The 26,755-nt window shown below is 49.8% G+C and overlaps 1 protein-coding gene across 6 annotated transcripts in view; it reads right to left on the minus strand.

The window, feature by feature from the left end:
- Nucleotides 1-26,755, minus strand: part of EXOC6B (exocyst complex component 6B) — a 344,538-nt gene that overhangs the window by 256,716 nt on the left and 61,067 nt on the right. For all 6 annotated transcript variants that reach the window (XM_032685217.1, XM_032685216.1, XM_032685215.1 and 3 more), the window contains exon 6: nt 22,877-23,081. In XM_032685217.1, coding sequence (XP_032541108.1) covers nt 22,877-23,081 — 205 coding nt within the window. The remainder of the gene's footprint in view (nt 1-22,876; nt 23,082-26,755) is intronic.

Below are 26,755 nucleotides of genomic sequence, written 5' to 3' on the forward strand. Positions count from 1 at the left end.
TCCTGCTCAAGGCACATGAGTCAAAAAGGTATTTTTTTCAGTTCAAGAGGATTTTCTTTAGGATCCAGTCCCATGCCAAGATGGAAAACCAGCCATGGAGCTCCTCACCTCTCCTGTTCCTCCTCCCCCAGCCCCTGCCCAGGTAGTGGATGTTACAAGGCTGAACTTGTGCATAAAATGGAAAAATTCACACCAAATGACCCAGAAACCTGAAACTCTAAAGAAGGGATTATCACACACCCCTCTCCAAAGCTGCTCCTACATTTCCTACAGCTTGGCCTCAATTCCACACACACCTTCCCCTTCCCCAGGTTTTTGCTCTCTTGCACCACAAAGTGGTTCCCAGTTAACTTTTTTTTTTTTTAGGTTTTTTTTTTTAAGTGGAATGAAAGGTCCTTGAAACCTGAAAAAAATTACAGCACTTAGATTCCAGCCTAAATACTGATATAAAATTTAATAATTCTCACTTAGATTTCTATACTTTTTCGTGGCAACACATGTTGCAGATAATATCAGACAATTCCAGAATGGTTTGGGTTGGAAGGGACCTTCCAGACCATCCAGTTCCACCCCCTGCCATGAGCAGGGACACCTTCCACTAGCCCAAGTTGCTCCAAGCCCTGTCCAACCTGGCCTAGGACACTTCCAGGGATCCAGGGACAGCCACAGCTTCTCTGGGCAGCCTGTGCCAGGGCCTCCCCACCCTCTCAGACAGGAATTCCTTCCTAAAATCAAATCTAATCCTATTATCTCTCAGTTTAAACCATTCCCCTTTGTCCTGCCACTCCATGCCCTTGTATGTATATCTATATCTATATATCTATATATATTTATGTACATATATATATATAATCTGTGCCATGCAAAGAAACACATTATGGAGAAGGAACTCAAACCCATGCAAGAATCCTTGGATCATCTCATGTAATAACTACATTTCACCAGGAGTTGATGTTCTCACACACAGATAAGTGACAGATAATGTAAATTTATGGACTGTCTTCACTGCGTTGGAGCGACACAACAACGACATAATTCGGGGAGATAAGAACTGTCAAGAGACTCCTGGTTAAATCCTTATATAGTCTCCATCACTGGAGTGCCAGTGCTGGCCCCAGGGATGTTATGAACTTGGAGCTCAGCTCCTCAGCTGCACCTCGCACTGTGACATCCTTCTGATCTTCTGGATGGCACCTCCCTGTCCATGGCAGGGCAGCACAGAGGGTGGGTGGGGGAGAACCTCTCTCATGGAGAGCTTCATTTCTGGACCTTTTATCTCGTCACTTCCCCATCTGGGGAACTCAAAACGACTGAATTCCAGGCCAGGTTGGACGGGGCTTGGAGCAACCTGGGCTAGTGGAAGGTGTCCCTGCCCATGGCAGGGGGTTGGAACTGGATGGGCTTTAAGGTCCCTTCCAACCCAAACCATTCCATGATTCTGTGATTAACTGAAGAAACTGCTGCTTATTTACTGCTCATGAAGGAACTCAACCCAAATTACACTTGTCTCTGCCCATGGAATCATCTTCTGATGACATAGGAAGGGACGGAGGGAAACCAGTGCCCACCTGTAGCAGAGCCTGGATTTCCCTTGTAAAGGAGAATCCCCTGCAAAGTCCAACCTACTAAAGACACACTCAGCCTATAAAAGTCCTTTATGTACTCTAAAAAAATCCTCCTTCATGTTTCCTAAAGCAAAGAAACCTGGGACAGCAAAGCCAGTGTGTCCATACCTAAGTTAGGACTAAAACCACTGAATTTATCATCCCCCCCACTTCTCCTCCCGCTGTTCCTCTGTCTCCTGCTGCACAAAGAACCATTGGGTCAGACAGGAAGCAAAAAAGCCAATTTTCAACGTTAAAAATCAGATATTAAAACTATTCCAGAGCCAATGGGGCACAAGCAGCTACTTCCAGTTCACACCAAATCCGTGCCCTAAACACCTGCCAACGCTGGATCCACTTTGTCACCCGCAGGAAGAGCCTGGAGTCACTACACTACACCAACACTGCATCCAGTGAAGGGAAAAACAAGGAAAGAAGCTGCTGGAAGGTCAGTATTTGCTGTGTCTCATTTGCTCCCCTACACAAGGCTACGATCAAGGCCTAAATATTCCACAGGGTTAGGAAAAATAACAAAGGGGATCTGAGAATCCTGGCAGGTCGATGCACCACCAACCACAGAGCATCTTGGTGTGTTCCCTCAGGGATTGGCCTCACATGGGGACTTCTCCCAAGGGGGATGGGGAAGGAGAAAGGACAAGGAGTTCTGTGCTCCCAAAACTCATTCCAGCTGGCTGCAGGAGGGTAATTAAATAAATAACAGGAGTGCTGGGCTTGTAAGGAGTTGATAAGCCACTGGTGAAATGAAAGGTCAACAACCCACCTGCAACCACCACTCCCTTGGAAATTCAACAGGAACATGGATTACACCCCAAACTTCAGCAACAGGGACACAGGGATGAGGTGACCGAGGAATCTCCACCCACAGGGAGAAGCTCCATCACGTGTTTCCCACTTGCCCGAGGTCCCACCAGTGACCTCCACATTCCAGCAGAGCTTTATAAGGCAAAGTGGGACCAAAGGATGTTTTCCAAGGCTTCAGAAATCGCTGCTCTCTCCTTGGAGCCTGCCCAGGTTGCAATTCCTGTCCTTTCTCACCCCTCATTCCCCCCCAAAAAACATTCCCTGCAGAGCATAATTCATCCAACAGCACGTCCTGTAGCTCTGAGGCCCTTCAGCTTCCACCAGGGCCGCTCTGGAACCTTCCAGACACATCACACTCACCTTAAGAGGCGGAATCTCAGCCGTGTCTGCCAACATTTCCGACAGTCTCTCCCTAAAAGCATCTTCAAATGCCACAGCACTTTGTATCCGAGCCCGGGAGATTTGGGAAATATGGAAGGCATTAAAGCACTCACTTTCTCCCAGCACAGAAAGAACATAGACCTATAAACAATGCCCTGAAGGCATTTCAGCAGCTTAATCTACACAGGGCCCTTTTTTTTATTATTATTATTATTATTATTATTATTTTGTAAGTCAATCAGAAACCGGCGGGTCCAGGAAACAGTAAACGACAAGAATTTGGCTTAAAAGGGAGAAAGGCAAATAAATACTTGGACAAAACAGCTGAAGGTTTCCAAAGCCTTGTTTGTGGGTGATAAAGGCTCAGCTGTACACGAGCTGTCCCACCCATGCTCAGCCCAGTGACATTTCATTCCGGTGGCACCGTGTGGAGCGTCGAGCGAGGGGGTCTGTCAACATTTCTATCAGCTCACACGGCTCAGAGAGGCACAAAAGCTCCTTTTCCCCAGCCCCAGTTGCTGCTCAGTAAGTACATGAGGTCTCTGGCTGAGAGGAAATTATTAGTATTGAAAAAAAAACCCACATCACACAGGGCTGGGTTTTGTTGGCAGGGCGGGAAGAGAGACAAGGACGTGGCACCCGGAGCGGGGAGTCTGGAGGGGAAACACCCCCAAAAGGAAAAGCTGTTTGGAAAATAGGAAGCAAACTGAGGGGAGGGGGGGTTGTAGCTCAGATATTAAAGTCCATAAGCACAATTAGCCACAAGCACAACAACGAGGAAATATGATAAATAACTGAGTTGGCTGCAAACTCGTCACGGCCTTATTTATATATAAAATTAAAGCACGGCCTAAAATTATACCTTGAAGGAACTCTAAGGTGGGCAGAGCTTTGGGGACCTGCGTGGAGTGACACATGATACATGGGGAGCAGCTGAAGAGGAGGAAGAACACAGTGAGATGGGATTCATGGAATAAACACGATGCTTCCGACGTCGCCTCCAGTGTGGTGTCCAGCCCTTGGCCACATTCCCACAGGAAGTTGCAGAGTTAAGACTAAAAGGCCTCAGGACACCTGGTAGCACTCGAACATTTTAGAGGTTTCTATAAAACAGGCAACCAAAGGCAAGAGCCAGAGCTGGGCCACGTGTACCCCCAGCAAATCCCATCATCCCTCTGCGGGAGACGGGATTTGACTGTCTGTGCTCGTGGAAGAGCTGATCCAAGTCCCGCTGGATCGGATACGTTTGCATTCCAGGACAGTGATATCATGAAAGGATCTCCCCATCTGAGGCCCAGCACACAAAGCTCCTGGGATGGACAAGTGGGATTCCAGCACCAAGATTATGCCATGGCCAGGGACACCTTCAACTAGACCAGGTTGCTCCAAGCCCTGTCCAGCCTGGCCTTGGACACTTCCAGGGATCCAAGGGCAGCCACAGCTTCTCTGCCCAACCTGGGACAGGGCCTCAACACCCTCACAGTCAGCAATTCCTTCCCAATATCCCATTGAACCCTGTCCTCTGGCACTGGGAAGCCATTCCCTGTGTCCTGTCCCTCCATCCCTTGTCCCCAGTCCCTCTCCAGCTCTCCTGGAGCCCCTTTAGGCCCTGCCAGGGGCTCTCAGCTCTCCCTGGAGCCTTCTCTTCTCCAGGGGAACCCCCCCCAGCTCTCCCAGCCTGGCTCCAGAACAGAGGGGCTCCAGCCCTGGCAGCAGCTCCAGGGCCTCCTCTGGACTCTCTCCAGCAGCTCCACATTTTGTTTCATTCCAGGCTACGAGATGCCCACAAACAGATCAGATGGAGGGTTAAAAGCTTCTCCAACTCTCTACATTTGTGTCCAGTTTCTGCAGCTCATGGAACAGCTTCTTTCCCTGAGCACTGAGCCCTGTCCAGCTCTGCCTGTGGATGCTTTCACCGGGAATATCCCAACGCAGATCTCTCCACGTGTCCACCCATGGCCCCCCACGCAAGCTCACATCCAAAATTAGATCCGCAGTAGCTGCAAATACAAACTATCAAAGCTGCAGCTGCAACAACAGCCCAGTGCTGTAAAGACACTTCAATAACATCTGAAACGTTAAAATTTGAAAAAGTCGGATTTACGGGGCCAACGTCCCCCTTTAAAAACCCCAAACGGGCACAGGTGGCCGATAAAAGTGGACTTTTAACAGCCACACTTGCAAAAGAAATTTATAAGAGTTAGCAAAGCTCACAGCCTTTTAATTGCATGTCAAATATTGGGCTCCCAAGAACTGAACCAGATTTCTCAGAGCCTGTGCCAAGTGCTTCCAGATATCCCGCGCACCACGTGGGTAGGAAGGGGTTAAAACTCAACCTCCCAGGCCAGAGACGGCTCCGAGGCAATGCCACCAACTCTGAAGGAAAGCAGCAAACATTCCTGCCAGCTTTGTTCCAAATAAAAAAGGTTATTAAAAACATTCCCGGTCGCTGGTAACAGAAACGGCCCGAGAAGAAGACGACATTTAGGAGGCATTTGGACTTGTAAATACATCCAATAACACACAACAAATTTCTTTGATCCGGAGGCCGTGGGTTCCCTTTTCCCCGCAAATCCATCCGTTAATACTCCGACACTCCGCTTCTCGCCGGGGTTTTACAGGGAAAACGCTCCAAGTAACAAGAAAGCATCTCCGGACTTTACGGTGCCAAAGGACTTCTGGGAAGTTCAGGAGAGATGTTGATGGGGAGCAGCAGCAGGAGGAGGACACTGAACAAATTCCTGGCTGGGAGGGTGGGGAGGCCCTGGCACGGGTTGGGCAGAGAAGCTGTGGCTGCCCCTGGATCCCTGGAAGTGTCCAAGGCCAGGCTGGACGGGGCCTGGAGCAACCTGGGCTAGTGGAAGGTGTCCCTGCCCATGGCAGGGGGTGAAATTGGATGGTCTTCAAGGTCCCTCCCAACCCAAATCATTCCAGGATTCCTCAGAGCTCCCACACAGGGTTCTTGGTTAAGGTGTTCCTGGATATTATGCCTCAGTATCCCAGATGCCCAATGATTCAGAGACAGAGGGATGAAAGAAAATGCCCACATAGTTCCCCTGGAGCACATTGGAGATTCGGATCTGGCCTTCAGATCATGGAGGATGGGATCTGGCCTTCGGGTCACGGAGATTGGGATCTGGCCTTCAGGTCATGGAGACTGGGATCTGGCCTTTGGATTGCAGAGATTGGGATCTGATCTTCAGATCATGGAGACTGGGATCAGGCCTTCGGATCACGAGGCCTGGGCCCATTAATGCAAGGTCAGGAGTTTTCCTGCAATAACATGTCCACACCCAGCCAACGGGTGGTGGGTAACTCCTGCAAACCTAAACACGCTGAGCAGCCACCCAGAGCCAATCCACAGAATTCCTGTGGGACCACAGGGAATAAAGCTGAACCCAGGGAGGGCAGGAGGAGACACCACGGGCAATGCCCGGAGTGCAGAACAAGGAGCGTCCTCATGCCCTGCTGATCACAATCTAGGTTGGACCAAAGCTCATTAATTATGTTGGTGTTGTTATTTTCTTTCTCTACACTCTAAGATGGAAGGGAAAAGTAACAATAAATTAAGTTACCACTGGGTGCACAAGGAGTTGATCTGATCACCTTCTCCATCGGAGTCAGCCACAAAAAACCCGGAGACAGAACAGCCCTCGCTGCCAGAAAACACACCTGTGAGGTTGGGCAGATCTCAGGCACTTCAGGGACAGGATTAAGCCCTCTCCAATCACTGATACCACAGAATCAAGGTAACTAGACCAGAGAGATGGAAAATCCACACACTTCTTTCCATGCTGTCACATTCCCCCATCACCAGTTCCATCATGTTCTCACGACAAGACAGAGATGAATTTTGCAAGTCTTAATAAAACGTGGGCAGAAAGAATCAATAGAGGCTGAAAAGAGGCAAAGTGGGGGAAAAAAAGAGGAGAGAAAAAAATCTGATCAGAATTATGGTGGAAAGAGGGAAAAATAGAAGTGAAAACAGGGAGGAACCAGAAGATGTGAAACTTCACAGAGGCATCTGCCAGTGGAGAAGACTCCATAGGTCAGGAGTGGGCAAGTTCACAGGAGGGACAAGTTATGTGAACAATAAATATCACAGAATCGTGGAATGGTTTGGGTTGGAAGAGAATTTAAAGATGATGTAGTTCCAACACCTCTGCCATGGGCAGAGACACCTTCCACTAGACCAGGTTGCTCCAACCTGGCCTTGGACACTTCCAGGGATCCAGGGGCAGCCACAGCTTCTCTGCCCAAGCTGTGCCAGGGCCTCCCCACCCTCACAGCCAACAATTCCTTCCTAATATCCCATCTAAGGTTCCACTTCCCATGCCACATCCTCCGGTGTTCACCCAGCCCAACTCAGACAATTCCAAACCAGTTCCTGGGTGAAAACTATTCTTCTCCTGAGTTGTTTTTCCTTTAATCCAGGCCTTTCTACAGCTCCTTGGTGCTGTTCTTCCGAAGGAGAAGGACACAGTTGCTCAAAGTCACAACAATTAAGACATCCAAAGCTGCAGCCACCAGCAGTATCCAAGGACAAGGCGCTGGAAATGCTGACAATCCCCAGGAAACCCCAAACACTCAGCGTCGTTCTTACTGGAAAGTGTTTCTATCACTGACTGGAAACACTGTCACCCAATGCCAAGGGGAAACGGCTTCCCAACAGCTTCAAAACTGCTGTTCGAAGCTAAAAACATTAACAGAAAAACCCTGGAGCAGAAGATACTCCAAGAAGGAAGGATCTGTTTGTTTTTAATGGGCAAACAAAGGCGAAAGCTGGCATGGGGTGTATGGAAATCAGCGGCCGAGCGGGAAAGCAGCTGGAAAACAAGTTCTACCTGCACACAAAAGAACAACTCCCGTGGCCTCCTGGATTTAGGGAGATGTTTCAAGCAACCACATCCACAGGCACACCCTTCTCCTACTTCTTTATACACAGGAGTAGATGTTACCTCAAAAATTAAAGGCACTTTCCTGCTTTTCTCCTGCTTTTCCACTCACCTGTATCACCAATCCAGAGCATCGTACACACACACACAGGGAACATGTTCTCACATGTTACATTTCCCAGCTTTTCCTCTTTGTTTTCCCAGCATCCTGTTTTACTTTTTCCCTACAACTGCTTCTTAAACCCTTCCCAAATTTAACCAAGGCGCGGGAAGGCTCCTCACCCTCTGCTACCCCTCCAGCTGCACACTTGGAGAAAACTCCAACAGGCCCATCTCCAACAGGTACCAGGCTGCTCCCATCCATCCTGATCCATTCTGGAGAGGCTTTTTTTCCCTAATTGCTGAGTTTTGAAAGGCTTGGGACAGCAAGAGTTACCCTGGAGGTGCTGTAGATACAGAGGATTTGTGTGACAGCAGCAGCAGGAACACACCAGGACCCACATTTTCCCTCCACTCTGCAACTAAAGGAAGTGGTGGACTCACCAGTCCTGGAGGGATTTCAAAGTGTGAACGTGGCACTTGGGGACATGGGTTAGTGGTGGCCCTGGCACTGCTGGGGGAATGGTTGGAGTTGATGATCTCAGAGGGCTTTTCCAACCTAAAGGATTCTGGGATTCTAAGGCACAGGTGAGTCAACACCCACCACCAAAACGCACAGGTTTTAAATAAAACCTCTGTCAGTGAGACACCAAACCACATCCTCCTGAGGACACAGAACCAGAGAAGTGCCAGAGCTCCTTCCACCCCTCTGGATCCCAGAGCTGGCACTTCCATCCCGCTCCCCCGGCCCCAGCCAGGCTCTGACAGTACCTGCCTCCATTTATCCCCTCGCTTTTTTCCATCTGCTCCGTGGAAACCTGAAGTTGAAGGACACGGCGGGGGCGGGGGGGGGAAGGCAGGATTGTTTCCATATGGGTTGGAAAATAAAAAGGCTTTCAACGAAAATACCACACGAGCAGGGGCTCACACAGGGCCCGTAAGTGCTGGGGGGTGCATGTGCCATATAGGAAGAACATCCCAGCGAGGTTTCCCCCCTTTTCCAAGCCCAGTTGTGCCGAGACAAGTCCCGGAGCCCTGAGCTGCAGCGAGAGACGTTTCTTTGCCTGTCGTTTGGCAGATGAAATCGTGGGGGCTCTGCCAACTCCCCCCGGAGCCCTCGCTTTTAATCAGGATCACATCGAGTTTAACACGGGCTTTGAAATGTGCACCAGATTCAAAGTTTTGCCTCAAGGGGGTCCCGCTGAATAACACATCCCAGCTCCTCCAGCAATTATCCCTCAACTCTGGCTGAACCATCCCAACTGTCAACGCCAGCAGGCTGCCAACCAGAGGAAAGGTTGTGGGGTCAGAGCTGGAAACAAGACTCCTCGAGGCTGGAGCGCCAGGAGAACGGGATGGGGTGTTTGTTTATACTGCTGTCTGCTCACCAGGAGAACTCCCAGGGCGTTTGTTTTACGGCTTAGCACAACTACAAACAGCGCTAAGAGGGGCTGGGGAAGGAAAAAAAAAAAAGGAGGTCAGGGATTGAAACGGAGCATCAGCATCCATCAGGCCCCCCTGGAAGGTGGGGAGGGATGAGGTTGTTTGCACCTTGTAAGCGGCGGCGGCGTCTCCCAGCCCTGCCAGAGGCAGGAGCTCCTTATCTGGAATCCCAGACTCCCACTCATCTCACCCAGAAAAGTGGGAAGGGACTAGGGAACACAAGGGTTGTGAGCAGAGATGAGGATTTCAACAGAACTGGAAGCAAGGGAAGGACAGAAGGACGCAGCAGTTTCCAACCAGCTCCTGTTGGGGTCAACACAACCAAGCCAAACCCTGCCCTCAAACAGGGATTATGGGGAAAACCCCATTACAGCTGGAGTCTGTACTGCTCCCTTTCCATGGAAAGGGTTGCTCCTTTCCATAGTCTCTCCCCAACACCATCCATCGGTTGATCAGTAAGTCCCTGCTCAGAAGTGAGACCACAGTCCCCTGTGCCTGAAGCAGCAGCTGACCTCAAACACCAGCTCTTCTCCACCTTTTTCAGGGAATCACAGAACCCCAGACCAGCTTGAGTTGGAAGGAACCATAAAGCCCATCCAGTCCCACCCCCTGCCATGGGCAGGGACACCTTCCATTGGCCCAGGTTGCTCCAAGTCCCATCCAACCTGGCCTTGGACACTTCCAGGGATTCAGGGGCAGCCACAGCTTCTCCGTGGCTTTCTCCATATAAAACTAATTGTTAAGTCAAGGAATTCATCCATCAGTCTTCCAAAGTGAACTGCTGCTGCTGGGAATTTTCTACTACAAATTCTCACTGGTGAAGTTACAACTCAGGGAGAGAAGGTTCAAGGCCAAAATCCATAGGGAACCATCAGACGGAACGGGGAGTGCTGGGAAACCCTCTGTGCCACAGTTATAAAAATATAACCCTTTATTTAGAGAAACTGCAGCTGAGGATCTTAAAGGTGAATTAATTCAGAGCTATAACCTGAGATTCTACTAAAAATCAGGGCTGCTGGAAACCAAAGTGACCCACAAGGCAAAACAGCCACACTGGACCATGGAACATCCTCCCTGTTCCAATGTTTTCCACCCTAAAACAAGCTCCCAACTCCAGCTGACGGTCCCAGGAAGGTCCATGGGACAAGGACCAGCTGTTTGATGGCTGAAGGGAGTTACAGGTGGAACAGCAGGTTCTACTAAGCATCCACATCCCTCAGGCACTTCCACAAGTTTTTAGCTCAATTCCCACCTTCCTCGAGAAAGGAGGTGACCAGGAAGGAGCTGGAAGTGTAATGACAGGAGACATACACAGAGTTGTGCCTCCCAAAATACAGGTGCTCAGTTATAGCTAACGTCCACTTTCCTCTGATGTTTCAGGTTTCAAAGCCCACAAAAAGGATAGATAAATTTGGGATTTGGACTATTCCCAGCCTCCCACACACACTTTCTGCACCGTGTCTGGGTGCTCAGCCAAGCTCCTGCTTCAGTACCTGCCATCCACTTGTAAAATAATTTTACAATAAAAACTAGACCCAAACTAACACCACATGGTAAAGACTCACTAAACACTTCCCAGGGACTGGAGCCCCTCTGCTCTGGACCAGGCTGGGAGAGCTGGGGGGGTTCCCCTGGAGAAGAGAAGGCTGCAGGGAGAGCTGAGAGCCCCTGGTAGGGCCTAAAGGGGCTCCAGGAGAGCTGGAGAGGGACTGGGGACAAGGCATGGAGGGACAGCACACAGGGAATGGCTTCCCACTGCCAGAAGACAGGGTTAAATGGGATACAGAAAAGGAATTGCTGTCTGAGAGGGTGTTGAGGCCCTGTCCCAGGTTGCCCAGAGAAGCTGTGGCTGCCCCTGGATCCCTGGAAGTGTCCAAGGCCAGGTTGGAGTAACCTGGGTTAGTGGAAGGTGTCCCTGCCCATGGCAGGGGCATTTTGGCACTACAAGATCTTTACATTCCCTTCCAATCCAAATCACTGGATGCTGTTGTGCCTTTTTTATCATTCCCTACAGCAGAAGGAGACTATTTAACCACTATGTTTTCCACCCTAAAATAAGCCCCCAACAACAAAAAATAGCATTTACAAGTGGCAGTATAACAGTCAAGAAGCCCCCTTATTTATTTTTAAGGTGCTATTTCTTCTCTGGAGTTTGTCCCCATCCTCTGGGGGATCCAACCTCTGGTGACCAGAACAACTTCAGGTGATATTTCCACCTTCCTGCTTCGACACGAGCCAGCACAAACAACAAATCCATCCATCCTGCAGGGCTAAAACACCCTGTAAGTTACATGTTCCAGATTCTTCTCTCTCATCCAAGAAAAAAAAATTCGGATTTCTCACTAAAATCAAGCCTTCAAACATTTAACCAGTGTCTTTATCAGATCCTCTGGTTCAGGGGTGAACCACGCTCAGCTCACAGAGGAAGGAGGCTCCTAAATCAAACAAATTGGGATATCCAACATCCCTTCCCTGTCCCCACAGGAACCTGCCCAAGTCCTCCAAGATTCAGGGAAGGGAAACAAAGCTGAGCTGTCCTGGAGTGGCTGAAGGGCCTTTTTCCCCCGAAACGAAAGCTGGTCTAAATTTGCCGTAGATGCGAATTAGAAGAATATGTCGAGAGGCTTAAATGACCTGAGCCTGTCAGCAGAGCTTGGGGTTTCTTCAAAAAAAAAAAAAAAAAAAAAAATCAGGAGGAAGGGAAGTCTTGGGTTGCTGAAGGATTTCGCTCGGTGATTTCTGCAGACACCCGGTTGCAATTTGTTCCGGAGTGTCACGGAAAGGGCAGGCAGCCCGGCTCCGCTCCATCCCCTCCCGGAAAACTGAACCATTGTACCTCTACTGTAAAAAAAATACCAACCCCAGCCCTACTAATATTAACCCATTTTCAACTCATTAGCAACCCCAGGACTGAACCGCCCCGGTGACACGAGTCGTTCCCTGAGAGGAGTCATTCCCTTCCCAATCGCTCACAGCCAAAAAGGAGGGCTGGAATTCTAAAGTATCCCCGGGAATTCCATGGCAAGGATGTTCCCCTAAAGGGGTGTTTCTTGCAACTGGCTTCAAGAGGTTTCACAGCCGTTCTTTTCAAGGATAAAGTCTTGCTTGCCTGGACAGAAAGCCAAAATCCCAACTCGAGGGGCGGCGGCCGTTTGGGTCAGTGCAGCTCACGCAAGGGTTGAAGTTTGGGTCCCAAAGTGTGACTTTGGACAGAGCACCAGCACCTTTTCCATGGCATCCCTAAGGATTTGCCACATCCACCAACTGTTTGGCATCTCCAGGTGAAGGCACCTGAAGACTCTTATGTGGCCCTGAGCAACCTGGTCCAGTGGGAGGTGTCCCTGCCCATGGGATGAGATGGGCTTTAAGGTCCCTTCCAACCCAAACTATTCCATAACTCCATGACTGTGACACTCCCACATTCCCAAAACCTCCTCAGCTTCTCCTCCACATCCACACCACCAGTCACAGGGGAAAAGAATTCACCAGCTGGAGGAGTACAGAGAGATCCAACCACGTGCAGCACAAGAATCCGTTATAGAAACCACCCGAGGAATTTTTAAAAGGAAAAATACGGGGAAAATCAGTCCACTTAAAAGGTTTATTAGCAGCTACATTACAATGGGCCTGAGACAACCAAATGAAAACTGAGGAATTTATCATCCTGGGCAGCAGCATCCCAATGAGAGCAATTCCCAGTGATTTTTGAGCTCAGCCTGATTTCCATCACCTCTCCCGTGCTGCCCAGACCCCCGTGTTCCTCCACATCCTTTCCCACACGTGACAGGCCAAAGCAGGCCCAGAATTCAGTTTATTAGTCTGAGGTCTATCCGTGCTGTCTCACTTCCAAAGCTGGCACAGGAGCACCAGGCAGCACCTTCCCTTCAACAGCTTCCCAGCCTATGGAATTAAAACCAGCAGAAGACCAGTGAAAATTGGAGTGTTGAACGTCTGCAGTCCAGGGAGAATAAAAGAAGTTTAACAGCCCCTCTTTTCCCAGCACCAATGCAACCAGCACAACGGGAATCCCTGATGGCTCTAAAGGAGAGAGGAATGTTCATTCCTCAGCTTGGAACCGTGCTTTCCCTTTGCCTTGGGAATTATATCATCTGTCATGACACTGGGAAGATGTTCAAGACAAGGTAGAAGTGCCCAAGGCCAGGCTGGACAGGGCTTGGAGGAACCTGGGATAGTGGAAGGTGTCCCTGCCCATGGCAGGGGGTTGGAATGAGATGACCTTTAAGGTCCCTTTCAACCCAAACCATTCCATGATTTTAAGATAACCGATTTATTTCAAGCAACATCTCCAGATTTCAAGTCTTTAGAAAGGTCTGAAAGGCAACCACATAAAAAGCTGGTCCAGCACACGAGTGCCCTGCAGTTAAACTTTAGATTTTATGTCCACAGAACACTCTGGATATGCTACTGGGGATCCCACAGTCCCCGTGGCCATTACTCATCCATATGCTGAAATAAAAAAAGGGCCATGATTTAGCAGTTTCATTTTTGAGGTCATAAAAAGAATCCAGAGGAATACCCAATTATTAATAAAAGTTCCTATGGCGTATAAATTTTAAAGGCACAGAATTCCTCTTAAATAAACAGTGAAACCTTCCCCAGCAAGCCAGGAAACGCTGGGAATAAAGAGTTCTGTTCTGACAATAAGCACTTCTGCACTCCAATTATGTGATGTGGGAAGGAGGGCAGTGAAAGCACCAGGAAGCACAAGGAGCTCGACCCCGGCGCGCCGGGGAACAGAAACACGCTTCCATCTGCACACAGCCCTCAGCACCTCCCCAGATGTGTCCTGGCCTCCCAGCCACCCCTACGGACGCCCTCGGTGATCCCTGTGCCTCCAGCTGCTTTTCCCATCAGGCAGCTGCCCCTTCTCCCCCAGCCCGAGCTGCTAAACCCCAAATTGTCCGGCTGCCACGGCCTCGCCGTTCCCACGGCGCCGGGAAGCCGAGGGATCACATTTAACCTCAAGCTCCTGGCCTGACATTTCCCTTCAGGAGCCACTTCAAAAAGTGTTTCCAGTTCTCACAATCACTCATATCTCTTCCTCCTCCTCCTCCTTTTTTCCCCCCCTCAGTTTTCATGTCTTCGCAGGAAGAACATCCTACAGGAGACACCGTCGGGTGACAGACCCCCAACTCCACCTCTGTGTCTCTGGCCAGACTGGTGTTGGGATATCTCACACCTCATCTCCAGAACCCACCAGGATCCGCTGAGTCAAGAGAACTCAACACTTCCGAACTTCAAAGCTTGGCCTTGATGATCTTGGAGGCCTTTTCCAACCTTCCTGGTTCTGTGACTGAACGGGAAGAGCGGGTGGGTCGAGTTAACAAAGGCAGACACTTCACAAGGCTTTGTCTCAAAAAGCTTCCAAATTAAACAGCAAGTGTCAAGCGATTAGTCCGGTTTCCATCGAGCTGCTGCTCAGCACACCGTTAAAAAAACAGGGTTTGGGGCCAAGGCTTAATGAAAAAATAGTGATTTCTTACAGATCCGTCTGTGATTCGAATCCAGTGAGAAACAAAAACCTTTTCACCGGTTTTCTCAAGGAGATTCTCAAAGAGGTGAAGCAAAGGATGCTGAGGGTAAGTGCCCAAGAGAATTCCCTCTGTTTATCCATCTTCCTCAGCAGGGAGGAAGAGGATGGGTGTAAACACTTGCAAAGCTTCTGACAATACTTATACCAAGGCACTCGAAGGCACCTCAGAGCTCACAGAGGTCTCACAGCAACCCCACTATTCAATAATCCCTGGATAATAATCATTTCTCCACTGGGACACGACATCCCACTTCATCCAGTCGGGTTTGGGAGCCTCTTCCCAAAAACCTGCAAGCCCAGACCGTCGCTGGCCGTGAGACTTCTAATCCAAACGGCCCCAGAAGATGCATTTCCTCTCCTAATCCTTTAATATCCCAAGTAGACAAACAGCAGGAGCAAAGACTAACAAGGTCTCATTACTGAATTTGACTGGAAAATAAGTTTCTGCTTCCCGAACCTGCCCAGGAGCAGAAAACACCATCCCATTATCCCAACTCCGCTGTGTAAATACTCCCTGCATACCCAGCCACCAGACTGACCTTTCCAAAGCCTCTCCTGCCTGCACCCCAAGCCTATAAAACTCCCTCGCTTTTAATAAACAGCGTTATTTTGACTCGCTGTGCTTGTTAAAGAAAGCCCCCAGAACACGAGACGCCGCTCAAAGCGGCGGGAAGTTCGGCTCCGGGGATGCTCCGGGAAGGCCGATAAAAACACGGCCCCCGCGGAGCAGGCGGATGCAGGGATCTTCCCAACGCTCCCTGTAAGCCCACACTTGGCACAGGCACGTCCAAGACCACGTGGCAGGGCAGACAAAGCCTCACCCAGGGCTCCCCGTGACCTCGGGAGAGCAGGGAGTGCCGACACCCGGCACAGGGACGTTCCCAGCCCGGCGCATCCCGGGAAAGGCAGTAAAATCTAATTTGCTCCCAAATACGCCGACAGAGCCAAAACAATTTCCATATGCGCCGCACGAGGTTACGGAAAAGCTCAAAAAATGCCAGGGATGAGGATAATTAAGAACATTACACAAAGTGCATTTTTGGGACGCTTCTCCGGGCCATCAAAAGGCCACCGGGCAGGATCTGGATGGAGGCTGGAAAATGTCCTGGTGTCCACTGGCTCGTGTGGCTTTGCGGGGGGTGGCCATGTGGTTGTGTTTAAAATGAAGCCCATGCAGGGGGCAGGATTTCCCAATAATTCCGGAATCATCACATGCCACGTCCTACTTATCGTCCTCATTCCAAATAAATTGCTCAAAGCCCGTCGTGTTCCCGCAGCTCCGTTAAATCCACCTCCAACAGGACAGCCCGGGATGTGCAGAGGCTCTGAGGGATGTGGTCCCTTCCCAGGGGCTTCCCATGGAAGGAGATGTTCCTGCTGCAGGGCACAGGAATGAGCCTCACCTGGAATTTCTGGATGGGACCACCAGTAAATGGCCAAGGTGTTTGTTGTGATGTCCAACCTTCGCACGCCAAACTCTCCTCCACACCCCTTGTTCTTTCCACCTGGATCCTCCCTAACACATCCCTGCATCTCTCACGTGCTCCAGGCACACACCAGCACCCTGAAGCCGCGTTGGATCCACCACCTGCTCTCCACAGCCAGGAATCACAGACCACCAGCTCTCCATCACCCAACCCCATCACCACCATCATCCTTTCAGAAAGATCCCAAAAGAGGTCACCAGGATGGACTTGATGGGAGAGAGGCAGCTGGGCAGGATAAGAGTTGCTGTTGCAAAACTCCATCCCGGGATCCAACCGTGGGAAGGGCTTGAAACCACACTTGGAGTGAGTCAAGGAACAGCTCCACGTGCCGGAAAGCCGAGTTCACCCGGTTTTTTTCCATGCAAAAAAGCAGGAAGGGTGGCTCGAACACGAGCCAGATTTTTTAAAAACTGCAAATTTTCATTTAGTCTTTAAAAAAGGACATCATATCGTTTTTATTACAATACCAATGTATCAAAAATTACTATAAAATTAAAAAAAAAAAAAAAAAAAAGGCAGATACTCAGGACTCGGCCCTGACACGGAGCTATTCCCTGTACTCCCAGTAAATTGAATTAAATTCAGTTCCAGTTGGAAGTACAACCAGTAGCACGGAGTAAACTTGCATCCTCAAACCAATCATCACAAATCCGGGGAACTCAAGGTCCAAATTAAAATTAAATCCAAGACATGCCCAAAATATTGCAGGACACAGCTGGGTGCTCAACAGCCTTAGTGTGGCTCTGGATCCAGCATCTCAGCATTCCCAGGGAATGCCTAATAGCAGCTGCCACCTCCAGGCCCAGTAACTCGGGGGAAAACAAATAATTCTCCCCCCTTCCCTGCTCATCCACAAGATTTTTCTAAGTCCAGCTGCATTTTGATCCTGGGAAAATTTCTATATTGGGGAAAATTTCTATACTGGGACAGTGGCAGCTCATGGACTCACATGGGATTTAGGAATCTTTGTCCAAACCTTTTGCAGGCACGAGAGGCCACATTGAACACTTGGAGGAGGCACTTGAGATCTACTTGAGTGGCTCTCAGTGATCTCTGACGTGCAGGGATGGAGTGAAGAACGGGAAGGCATCCAAACCCCGGATCTGAATCCCTGATTTCACAGACATGGTTGTCTTTCTATGGAGCTGCTGTTAATCCACACTCTGAAGCGCTTCATCTTCTCCAGCTGACAGTCAGAAGTGGATTCCTCCCAAAATCCAAGCAGCACTTCAGTTGTGAACAGCACTGGGCAATGTTTTGCCTCATTTTTTGTTGCCTGGAGAGAGACTGTGGATTCACCATCCCTGGAAGTGTCCAAGGCCAGGTGGGACGGGGCTTGGAGCAACCTGGGCAAGTGGAAGGTGTCCCTGCCCATGGCAGGGGGGTGGAACAAGATGATGTTTAAAATCCCTTCCAAGCTAAAACCATTTCATGATTTTTTAAGCGCCACACTCACACCCCCAGGTTGATATTTGCTGCCAGTGAGGGAAAAGACACACCAACCTCACTGTGACACTGCTCAGAGGCGACACAGACACCAACATCTGTTGGCAGGAAAAGCAAATATCACCTTCAAACCAGCACAGCTGAAACTCCAACCTGCTCAAACTCTGGATCGACCCCTTCGAGCTCACAGCAGATTCCCACCTATTAAATATCGAGTTCGACGCCGCATCCGAGCGACGCCAATAAAATAAAACTCCTGCCTCGCCTCCATCTCTGTGAGAGGATATTTTGGCTGCCCCAACGACTTGATCCACTAATGGCTTTTGGATGGGTTATTCTTGGCCCCCTCACCGCGCTCGCCCTGGAAGCCCCATCCCAAGTGACCTCCCCGCACATGCCCGGCATATTTCAGCCATTAAACGAGATAATAAACCCCCCCAGACCGGATATCAGCAAGTGTTAATAAGATGTAATTCGTTCCTGGCAAGCCCAGGACTCAGATCCTTATTAAAAAAAAAAAAAAAAAAAAAAAAACAACAAAAACTGAAACTGCACCAACAAAACCAAAGCACACACGCAGGTTCACGGGGCCAAAGTCCAGCAGGAGTTCAAGTGCGCGGGGCCACTTTCATCCGCGTAATTAAGAACAAGATCTGGAACGCGGCGAATTCCCCCGGAACCAAAGGTAATAAAACTCAGATTTATAAAAAAACAAAACAAAACAAAACAGGAGGGAAGGAGCTCATCGTTTGTACAGTGAGGCTCTAGGGTTTCTCCACGTGCTGCGAGATCCCTCCAGTCCGGCTGACCCCGGGAATGTCTCACTTGACTTCAGCCCGCCACGGGCTTCCTCTCCAAGGAGAGCTCCCCTCATCCAGCTCCCCCCATCCAGCTCTTCCTATTCAGCTCCCTCTCATCCAGCTCTCCCCCTTCAGCTCCCCCTCATCCAGCTCTCCCCATCTAGTGCTTCCCATCCAGCTCCCCCCCATCCAGCTCGCTCCATCCAGCTCTTCCTATCCTGCTTCCCCTTATCCTGCTCTCCCCATCCAGCTCCCCCCATCCAGTTCTTCCTGTCCTGCTCCCCCCCATCCAGCTCCCCCCATCCAGCTCCCCCCATCCAGCTCCCCCTCATCCAGCTCTCCCCATTCAGCTCCCCACCTCCAGCTCCCCTCCATCCTATTCCCTCTATCCCACTCCCCCATCCAGCTCCCCCTCATCCCATTCTCTCTATCCCACTCCCCCCATCCCGCTCCCCCTTCATCCCACTCCCTCCATCCAGTTCCCCCTCATCCAGCTCCCCCCATCCCACTGCCTCCATCCAGTTCCCCCCATCCCATTCCCTCTATCCCACTCCCCCCATCCAGCTCCCCTCCATCCCACTCCGCCTCATCCCACTCACCCCATCCCACTCCCCCCATCCCGTTCCCCCCATCCAGTTCCCCCCATCCAGTTCCCCCCATCCAGTTCCCCCCATCCCATTCCCTCTATCCCACTCCCCCCATCCCGCTCCCCCTCATCCCACTCCCCTCATCCCACTCCCCCCATCCAGTTCCCTCCATCCTGCTCCCCCCATCCCATTCCCTCTATCGCACTCCCCTCATCCCGCTCCCCCTCATCCTATTCCCTCTATCCCACTCCCCCCATCCCACTCTCCCTCATCCCACTCCCTCCATCCAGCTCCCCCCATTCACCTCTCCCTCATCCCACTCCCTCCATCCAGCTCCCCCCATCCACCTCTCCCCCATCCAGTTCCCCCCAATCCTTGACTCCCGGCCAGAAACAGCGACGGCTCCGAGCGCTCCAAGACAGATCCTTCTGATTATCACAAAATGAAATTTTCAGCTCTTGTCATCGTCGGCCTCAGATTTGTAATGTTACAAAAACACCATTTCCTCTCCCCATTGTATCAAGGCCTCTTCCATTCCCGCTGGTGAAATCAAACAATTTTAAAAGAATTTATATGATGCTAATTTAAACCGAATGGATGGAGCTGCCAATCGCAGTTCCCCTGACTCTCCAGGCCTCCTGCCAGCTCGGCTCCCGTTCCAGGGCCGTTATCCATCACAACCAGCAGACCGAGGAAAAGGACCCGGCGACGCAAGACGCGATCCCGGCGATCCTGGGAGGGGAGACCCTGCCCCTCGCTGTCGGCACGGCCACGGGAAGTGACCCCACGCAACCAGGGGCTCCAAAACCTTCGGCTCTCACTTCTCCACCCCTGGGGCAGCTCGGGGTGGATTTTGTCCAGGAATAAACCTGCTCAAATTCCAGTATCGCTCCAAGTCGGCTTGTGGAAGTGGAAGTGGTCAGTTGAGTTTCATCCACAATCCAGCCACGGAGTCCAAGCTGGGAGACAACTCTGCTCCCACAAAGGGTGAAGGAAACCCCTTGTCAAGGCTGCAAATTCCTCTCATAAACCAGCAGAAAAGCGGGATTTGGGGGAGACTGAAGATATAAAATTCCCTGTGTCGTCTGTAGGCAAATTAAAGGCAAGGAGAGCTGGAGAGGGACTTGGGAGAAGGGATGGAGGGACAGGACAAGGGGAATGGCTTCAGACAGAGGGCAGGGATATATAGGGTATTGGGAAGGAATTCCTGTCCGGGACGGTGGGGAGGCCTTGGCACAGGTTGGGCAGAGAAGCTGTGGCTGCCCCTGGATCCCTGGAAGTGTCCAAGGTCAGGTTGGAGCAACCTGGGCTGGTGGAAGGTGTCCCTGCCCATGGCAGAGGGTGGCACTGGATGGGCTTTAACATCCCTTCCAACCCAAACCATTCCATGATTCCCTGAAAACCGTGCACTAGTTGCTCCACAGGTCTATCACCCACAGGATGAAGAACCAACTTTCCCTCCCCTTTATTTCCAGCTGGTTTCACTCCCTGCTCCCAGTTCCTGCATCTGGGCAGAGCAGGAGCAGCCACTTCCCATCAATCCCCCAGTGCCTCTGTCCTGGTTTGCAGAAGGCAAATGTTGTGAGGAGGAGGAGGAAGGGTCAGAAGTGGTGAGGAAAACAGCAGGACATCCCACAAGATTCCTTTGGAGCAAGAGGTGGAGAATTAACAGAGCTCCAGGCAGAGCTTGAGCCCTCCCCTGGAGCAGGAGGGACAGGAAGAACGGTAAGAAGCAGATCATGGATGCAGAACAGACGGAAACACAAAGCTACAGAAGCAACTCTGGGCAGAAGAAACCAAAAATGAATTGGGAATTATGGAATTTTTTTTAAACTGGGGTTTTTTTAGGTTTTTTTTTAAACCTAAACAGCCACAGAAACGTGGGTGGACTTGAAGATCTCATCCATCAAAGCCACCAGGGGCCAGGAGGTTGGAATGTCTCTCCCAGAACCATGAGCATGAAACTGGAAACTAGAAGACAACACAACATCTGCACCCTTACATGTGTCTAAAATTGCTAAATAACCTTAAGAGAACTTAAATTTATTTATTTATTTAAAGGGTGTATTTGCTGCGTTGCCTGAACACCAAACAAATGAATCTCCCATTCCTTCCCAGCCAGTAAAATCACAGAATCATTTAGGTTGGGAAAGACCTCCAAGATCATCAAACCCAACCAAGATCATCAAACCCAACCAAGATCATCAAGCCCAACCAAGATCATCAAGCCCAACCAAGATCATCAAGCCCAACCAAGATCATCAAGCCCAACCAAGATCATCAAACCCAACCAAGATCATCAAGCCCAACCAAGATCATCAAACCCAACCAAGATCATCAAACCCAACCAAGATCATCAAACCCAACCAAGATCATCAAGCCCAACCAAGATCATCAAGCCCAACCAAGATCATCAAGCCCAACCAAGATCATCAAGCCCAACCAAGATCATCAAGCCCAACCAAGATCATCAAGCCCAACCAAGATCATCAAGCCCAACCAAGATCATCAAACCCAACCAAGATCATCAAGCCCAACCAAGATCATCAAGCCCAACCAAGATCACTGAACCAAGAACCTTCCAAAAACACTCTGCCTGCCACAAAATGAACAAAACCAGAGCAGTTTTATAAACAGTTCTGGGTAAATCCAACACCTGGAGCCCCCCCAGCCACGGCCACCCTGCACTTGTGGCTCCACCAAACCACACTCAGGTCATGGTGTGTTTTTCTGCACGTTCAGAAAGACGGGTTTGGTTTGAATTAAAAAGGTTTGCTGAAGTCTCAGATGCCAAGTGGTATCTCCCCACACCTCTATGGCACAATATAAGGCTTGGTTTGCTTTCCCAAAATACCAGAAAGCAGCTGAGAAGACAACAAGGCATCGGGACAACGGGAAATTAAATCAATTAATAGAAATCCTCCGGGATGGGATTTATAAGACAGAAAATTGAACCTCTAACCATAAACAGCACCACCTTATCATCTCGTGAAAAATTATGGCAAGAGTCCTTCCCATAAATCAACACATCCCAGACATCCATCACTATCAGAGGAAGTGTTTTACTGCTCATACGAGGTAACATTTCACTGCCAGTGGATTTGAATTTCATCAAAGTAGCAAAGTTCTTTTTAAGAGCCACTGGGAGCTTCGCTCCCCCGCTGTGACAAGATAAACTGTGCTGAAACTCAAAACTAGAATATTAAATAGGAGTGGGAAGAGGCAATTCTGATTTAACACCCACACGGGGATGTTCAATTCATCAGGTTCATCTTTTACAGGCTGGGCAAAGGCAATCCAGCCCCAATCCAAGTTTACCCAGCATTTAAAAATCAGTTTAAGATGTTAAATAAATTAAATTCAGTGCTTGAACTCCTACTGCTTTACTCCAAACTGGGGGAAATCAACACTGGTGTCTCCAGCTCTTCCAGTTCCAACCAGGCACAGCAGCACAAATGATAAGTGGAAAATACGAGTTTCTAACACCAATTGCACCTCCCAGACTCCAGGTTACTAAGAACCTACAGCAAAATCCAGGTGGGAGAAGACAATGAGAAAAACGGATCATCGCTTTGCAACAGTACAAAAAGTCAGGATAATAAAATCCAGGAGTAACCAAAGAAGGAAGAATCGCGGTAAAATTACTCCAAAATTCAGTTTACTGCCTTGGGAGTGGAAAAGTAGAACTCTGAGATGACTGAACCACCATCCTCCTCCCAAAAAGCCCCATGGAGTGTGTGCACACAAACCAGCCCTACCTGTTTCATGGCCGTCTCTCCAATCTTGTCCGAATGCTTCCGGATGCTCTCCAGGAAATCCTTGAGGTCTGACATGGACACCTCCTTGATCTCCTCCCGCAGTTTTGGGATGTTATCCACCATGATCTTGCAGAAGCGGTAGTGGCTCACCTGGGGCAGGTACGTGTGCTCCAGGTGCTCCAGGGTCTTCAGGGCAGGGTAGTGCCTGGGGAGAGCAAGGAAGGGGCATGTGGAGCTACTTCCATCCCACTTTCCCTCAGAAAAGGTGCATTAACTGGAAATTATCAATAAAACTAAGAATTTCAGCTCTGGAACCACAGAATCGTGGCATGGTTTGGGTTGGAATGGATCTTAAAGATCACTCAGTTCCAGCCCCTGAAGGGACACCTTCCAGGTGCTCCAGGGTCTTCAGAGTAAGGTAGTGCCTGAGGAGAACAAGGAAGGGACGTGTGGAGCCACTTCCACCCTGTTTTCCCCCCAGAAAAGGTGCATTAACTTAAATAAGTCAATATAATTCAGAATTTTTGGAACCACAGAATCGTGGCATGGTTTGGGTTGGAAGGGACCTTAAAGATGATCCACTTCCAACCCCTGTCATGGGCAGGGACACCTTCCAAGTGCTCCAGGGTTTTCAGGGCAGGGTAGTGCCTGGAGAGAACAAGGAAGGGATGTGTGGAGCCACTTCCATCCCATTTTCCCCCCAAAAAGGTGCATTAACTGAAAATTAGGCAATCTAACTAAGAATTCCAGTTCCATATTTTAGAATAATGGGATGCTTTGGGTTGGAAGGGACCTTAAAGACCATCCAGTTCCATCCCCTGCTGTGGGCAGGGACACCTTCCAGGTGCTTCCAGGGTTTTCAGGGCAGGGTAATGCCTGGGAAGAACAAGGAAGGGATGTGTGGAGCCACTTCTATCCCATTTCCCCTCAAAAAAGGTGCATTAACTGGAAATTAGGCAATCTAACTAAGAATTCCAGCTCTGCAACTTTACAATAATGGAATGCTTTGGGTTGGAAGGGACCTTAAAGATGATCCACTTCCAACCCCTGTCATGGGCAGGGACACCTTCCAGGTGCTTCCAGGGTCTTCGGGGCAGGGTAGTGCCTGGAGAGAGCAAGGAAGGGATGTGTAGAGCCACTTCCATCCTGTTTTCCCCCCAAAAAGGTGTATTAACTGGAAATTATCAATAAAACTAAGAATTTCAGCTCTGGAACCACAGAATTGTGGCATGGTTTGGGTTGGAATGGATCTTAAAGACCATCCAGTTCCATCTCCTGCCCTGGGCAGGGACACCTTCCAGGTGCTCCAGGGTAAGATAGTGGCTGGGGAGAACAAGGAAGGGATGTGTGGAGCCACTTCCATCCTATTTTCCCCCAAAAAAGGTGTATTAACTGGAAATTAGGTAATCTATCTAAGAATTCCAGCTCTGTAACCTTACAATAATGGAATGTTTTGAATTGGAAGGGACCTTAAAGATGACCCAGTTCCAACCCTGTCATGGGCCTTCAGGGCAGGGTAGTGCCTGGGGAGAGCAAGGAAGGGATGTGTGGAGCCACTTCCATCCCACTTTCCCTCAAAAAAGGTGCATTAACTTAAATTAGTCAATATAACTAAGAATTCCAGCTCTGGAACCACAGAACCATGGGGTGGGTTTTATATATTTTAGGGCGTTGTTTGGGTCCGGGTCACATCCCCTGACACCTCTGAGCAGCCTCCCAGAGGGGGGCATTTCTTTCCCAGCTCTGAATCCCAGGAGCACTTCCCGAGTGGGGGGAGCAGGATTTTGATAAACAGGGTCAGAGGTGGCTTTTTAGTTTGGGGGTTTTTTTCCTGGAAAGACCCTCAGGCTCTGCTTGAGGGAACAGCTCTACAGGGGTTTTTCAGCTCCAAGCAGGATGAAGAGCTCCCATGGAATCCATGAACGTTCTCATGAAGCATATCAGGCCCACAAGGAAGCCAGAGAGGGAATCTGCACCAGGAACTGTACAGACAGGACAAGGGGGAATGGTTTCCCAATAGAAAAATGGAGATTTAGACGGGATATTGGGAAGGAATCCTTGGCTGGGAGGCCCTGGCACGGGTTGGGCAGAGAAGCTGTGGCTGCCCCTGGATCCCTGGAAGTGTCCAAGGCCAGGCTGGATGGGGTTTGGAGCAACCTGGGATAATGGAATGTGTCCCTGTCCATGGCAGGGGGTTGGATTATCTTTAAGGTTCCTTCCAACCCAAACCATTCTGGGATTTTATGATTCTATTTCTTACTGCTTGGAGACCACATGGACATCACAAGTGACCCAGGAGGAAATAAAACAGACTGATCCCTCCAAAGTCCTGCAGAGCCAGGAGAGAAATCTCTGGAGACAGAGATTTTGGGTTTTCCCATCATTTTCCACACGTGTCTCAGCCATGGGAGAAAAGCTCTTTCTGTCCCTTCCTTAAATTCTGGACAATGGGGGAAGAAAACCTTTCCCTCCATCTCTTCTGCTGGTTCCTGTCACTCCTCTGGGATCAGATCATTCTACATTCTCCACCTCCAGCTCGTGGCCACAGGTTTTGGGTTATAAACATCACCCAACTCATTCTGTTTGCCTCGGGAGAATGAAACTTGGGAGGGTTTATTCACCCCAAATACAAACCCTTTGATTCCTCCAAGACTGTGCACCCAAACCCCAGAACCCAACCCACTGCTGCCCATCCCGAAGTGATTTATAAGTGACACTGGGTGCAGAAATAAAAATACTTCACATACTGTGCTGCATTTGGTGGATGAAGCCACCAAATCCAGACAAAGAAAGACGGGGGGAAAAAAACCAGCCCAGGGTTCAGATATTCCTTAAATGTGGCTTTCAGCTTCTATTTGTTTCAAAATGAACCAACACCAAAAAATAAAAAAAAAAAACAAAAAGATGGAATTCTTAGAAGCAGACCCTGGAAACACTATCCAGAGCAGGGAATGGGGCAGCATGTGGATTCCCTGCAGGAGTTCCCAGGGCTGTGCTCAGCTCCAGCTCCCACCCCACGTCTGTCAGCGGAGAAGCCCCTCTCTGTCCCTATAAACACACTAAAAACACTTGGCCAAACTCCCCCCTGCCCTGCTCTGCCCTGAGTCATCCTGAGGGACAGAGAGGGCCTTGGGGGACAGCTCTGGGAGCTCCCTAAAGCTCCTCCAAGCAGCCCAACTTCCAGGAGTTCCACTGATCTGTTTGCCCAAGGGCCCCGGGGGGGGAGCAGAAGCGGGAGGGGAGGTGTAAAAACAACCCCCTCATCCCATCAGTTATCGCCTTGTTCCAAACATCTGGCTCCTTCTGTGCTGTTCCCATGATGGATGGCAGGCACCAGCCAGGGATCCCACTGCTCTCCCTGCCTGGCATCCAGCTGGAGCCACGTTTCCAGCCTCCCTCCTTCCAGCAGCTGCTCTTTGCCCAATTTGCCACCCCCAGGGCTCCCGAGTCGCTCCGTGCTGCTTAAACAAACCATCCCCCAGGATTCCAGCAAATATTCCAGGCCGTGGTTTAATCCTTCATGCAACAGATGCAGGGTGGGGAAAATCCTGGATTTACAGCTCATGTTTTCAGAGACACCAAGCCCCTGGAGCTCAGCTCACTCTCCTGAAGAGTTATTTCTACTGCAAAACAAGATTTCTCCCCAGCTTCCACCGTCCTGATGTTTCCAGGTGTTTGGCTTCCACCCACATTCACTGGAATCTCTCAGGTTACATCAGAATTGGCATATATTAGATTATGCATCCTGGCATTCACAGAATAAAATTTAGTTGATAACATGCCTTGATTGCATGCACAACAACAGGGAGCTTCCACAAAAAAACAAGGAATATCCACTTCATTCCAAAACCTAACACAAAACAAAATCCGAGCCTGCTG

Source organism: Chiroxiphia lanceolata, chromosome 4 (genome assembly GCF_009829145.1).
Source record: "Chiroxiphia lanceolata isolate bChiLan1 chromosome 4, bChiLan1.pri, whole genome shotgun sequence".
In the NCBI taxonomy this organism is placed as follows: Eukaryota; Metazoa; Chordata; class Aves; order Passeriformes; family Pipridae; genus Chiroxiphia; species Chiroxiphia lanceolata.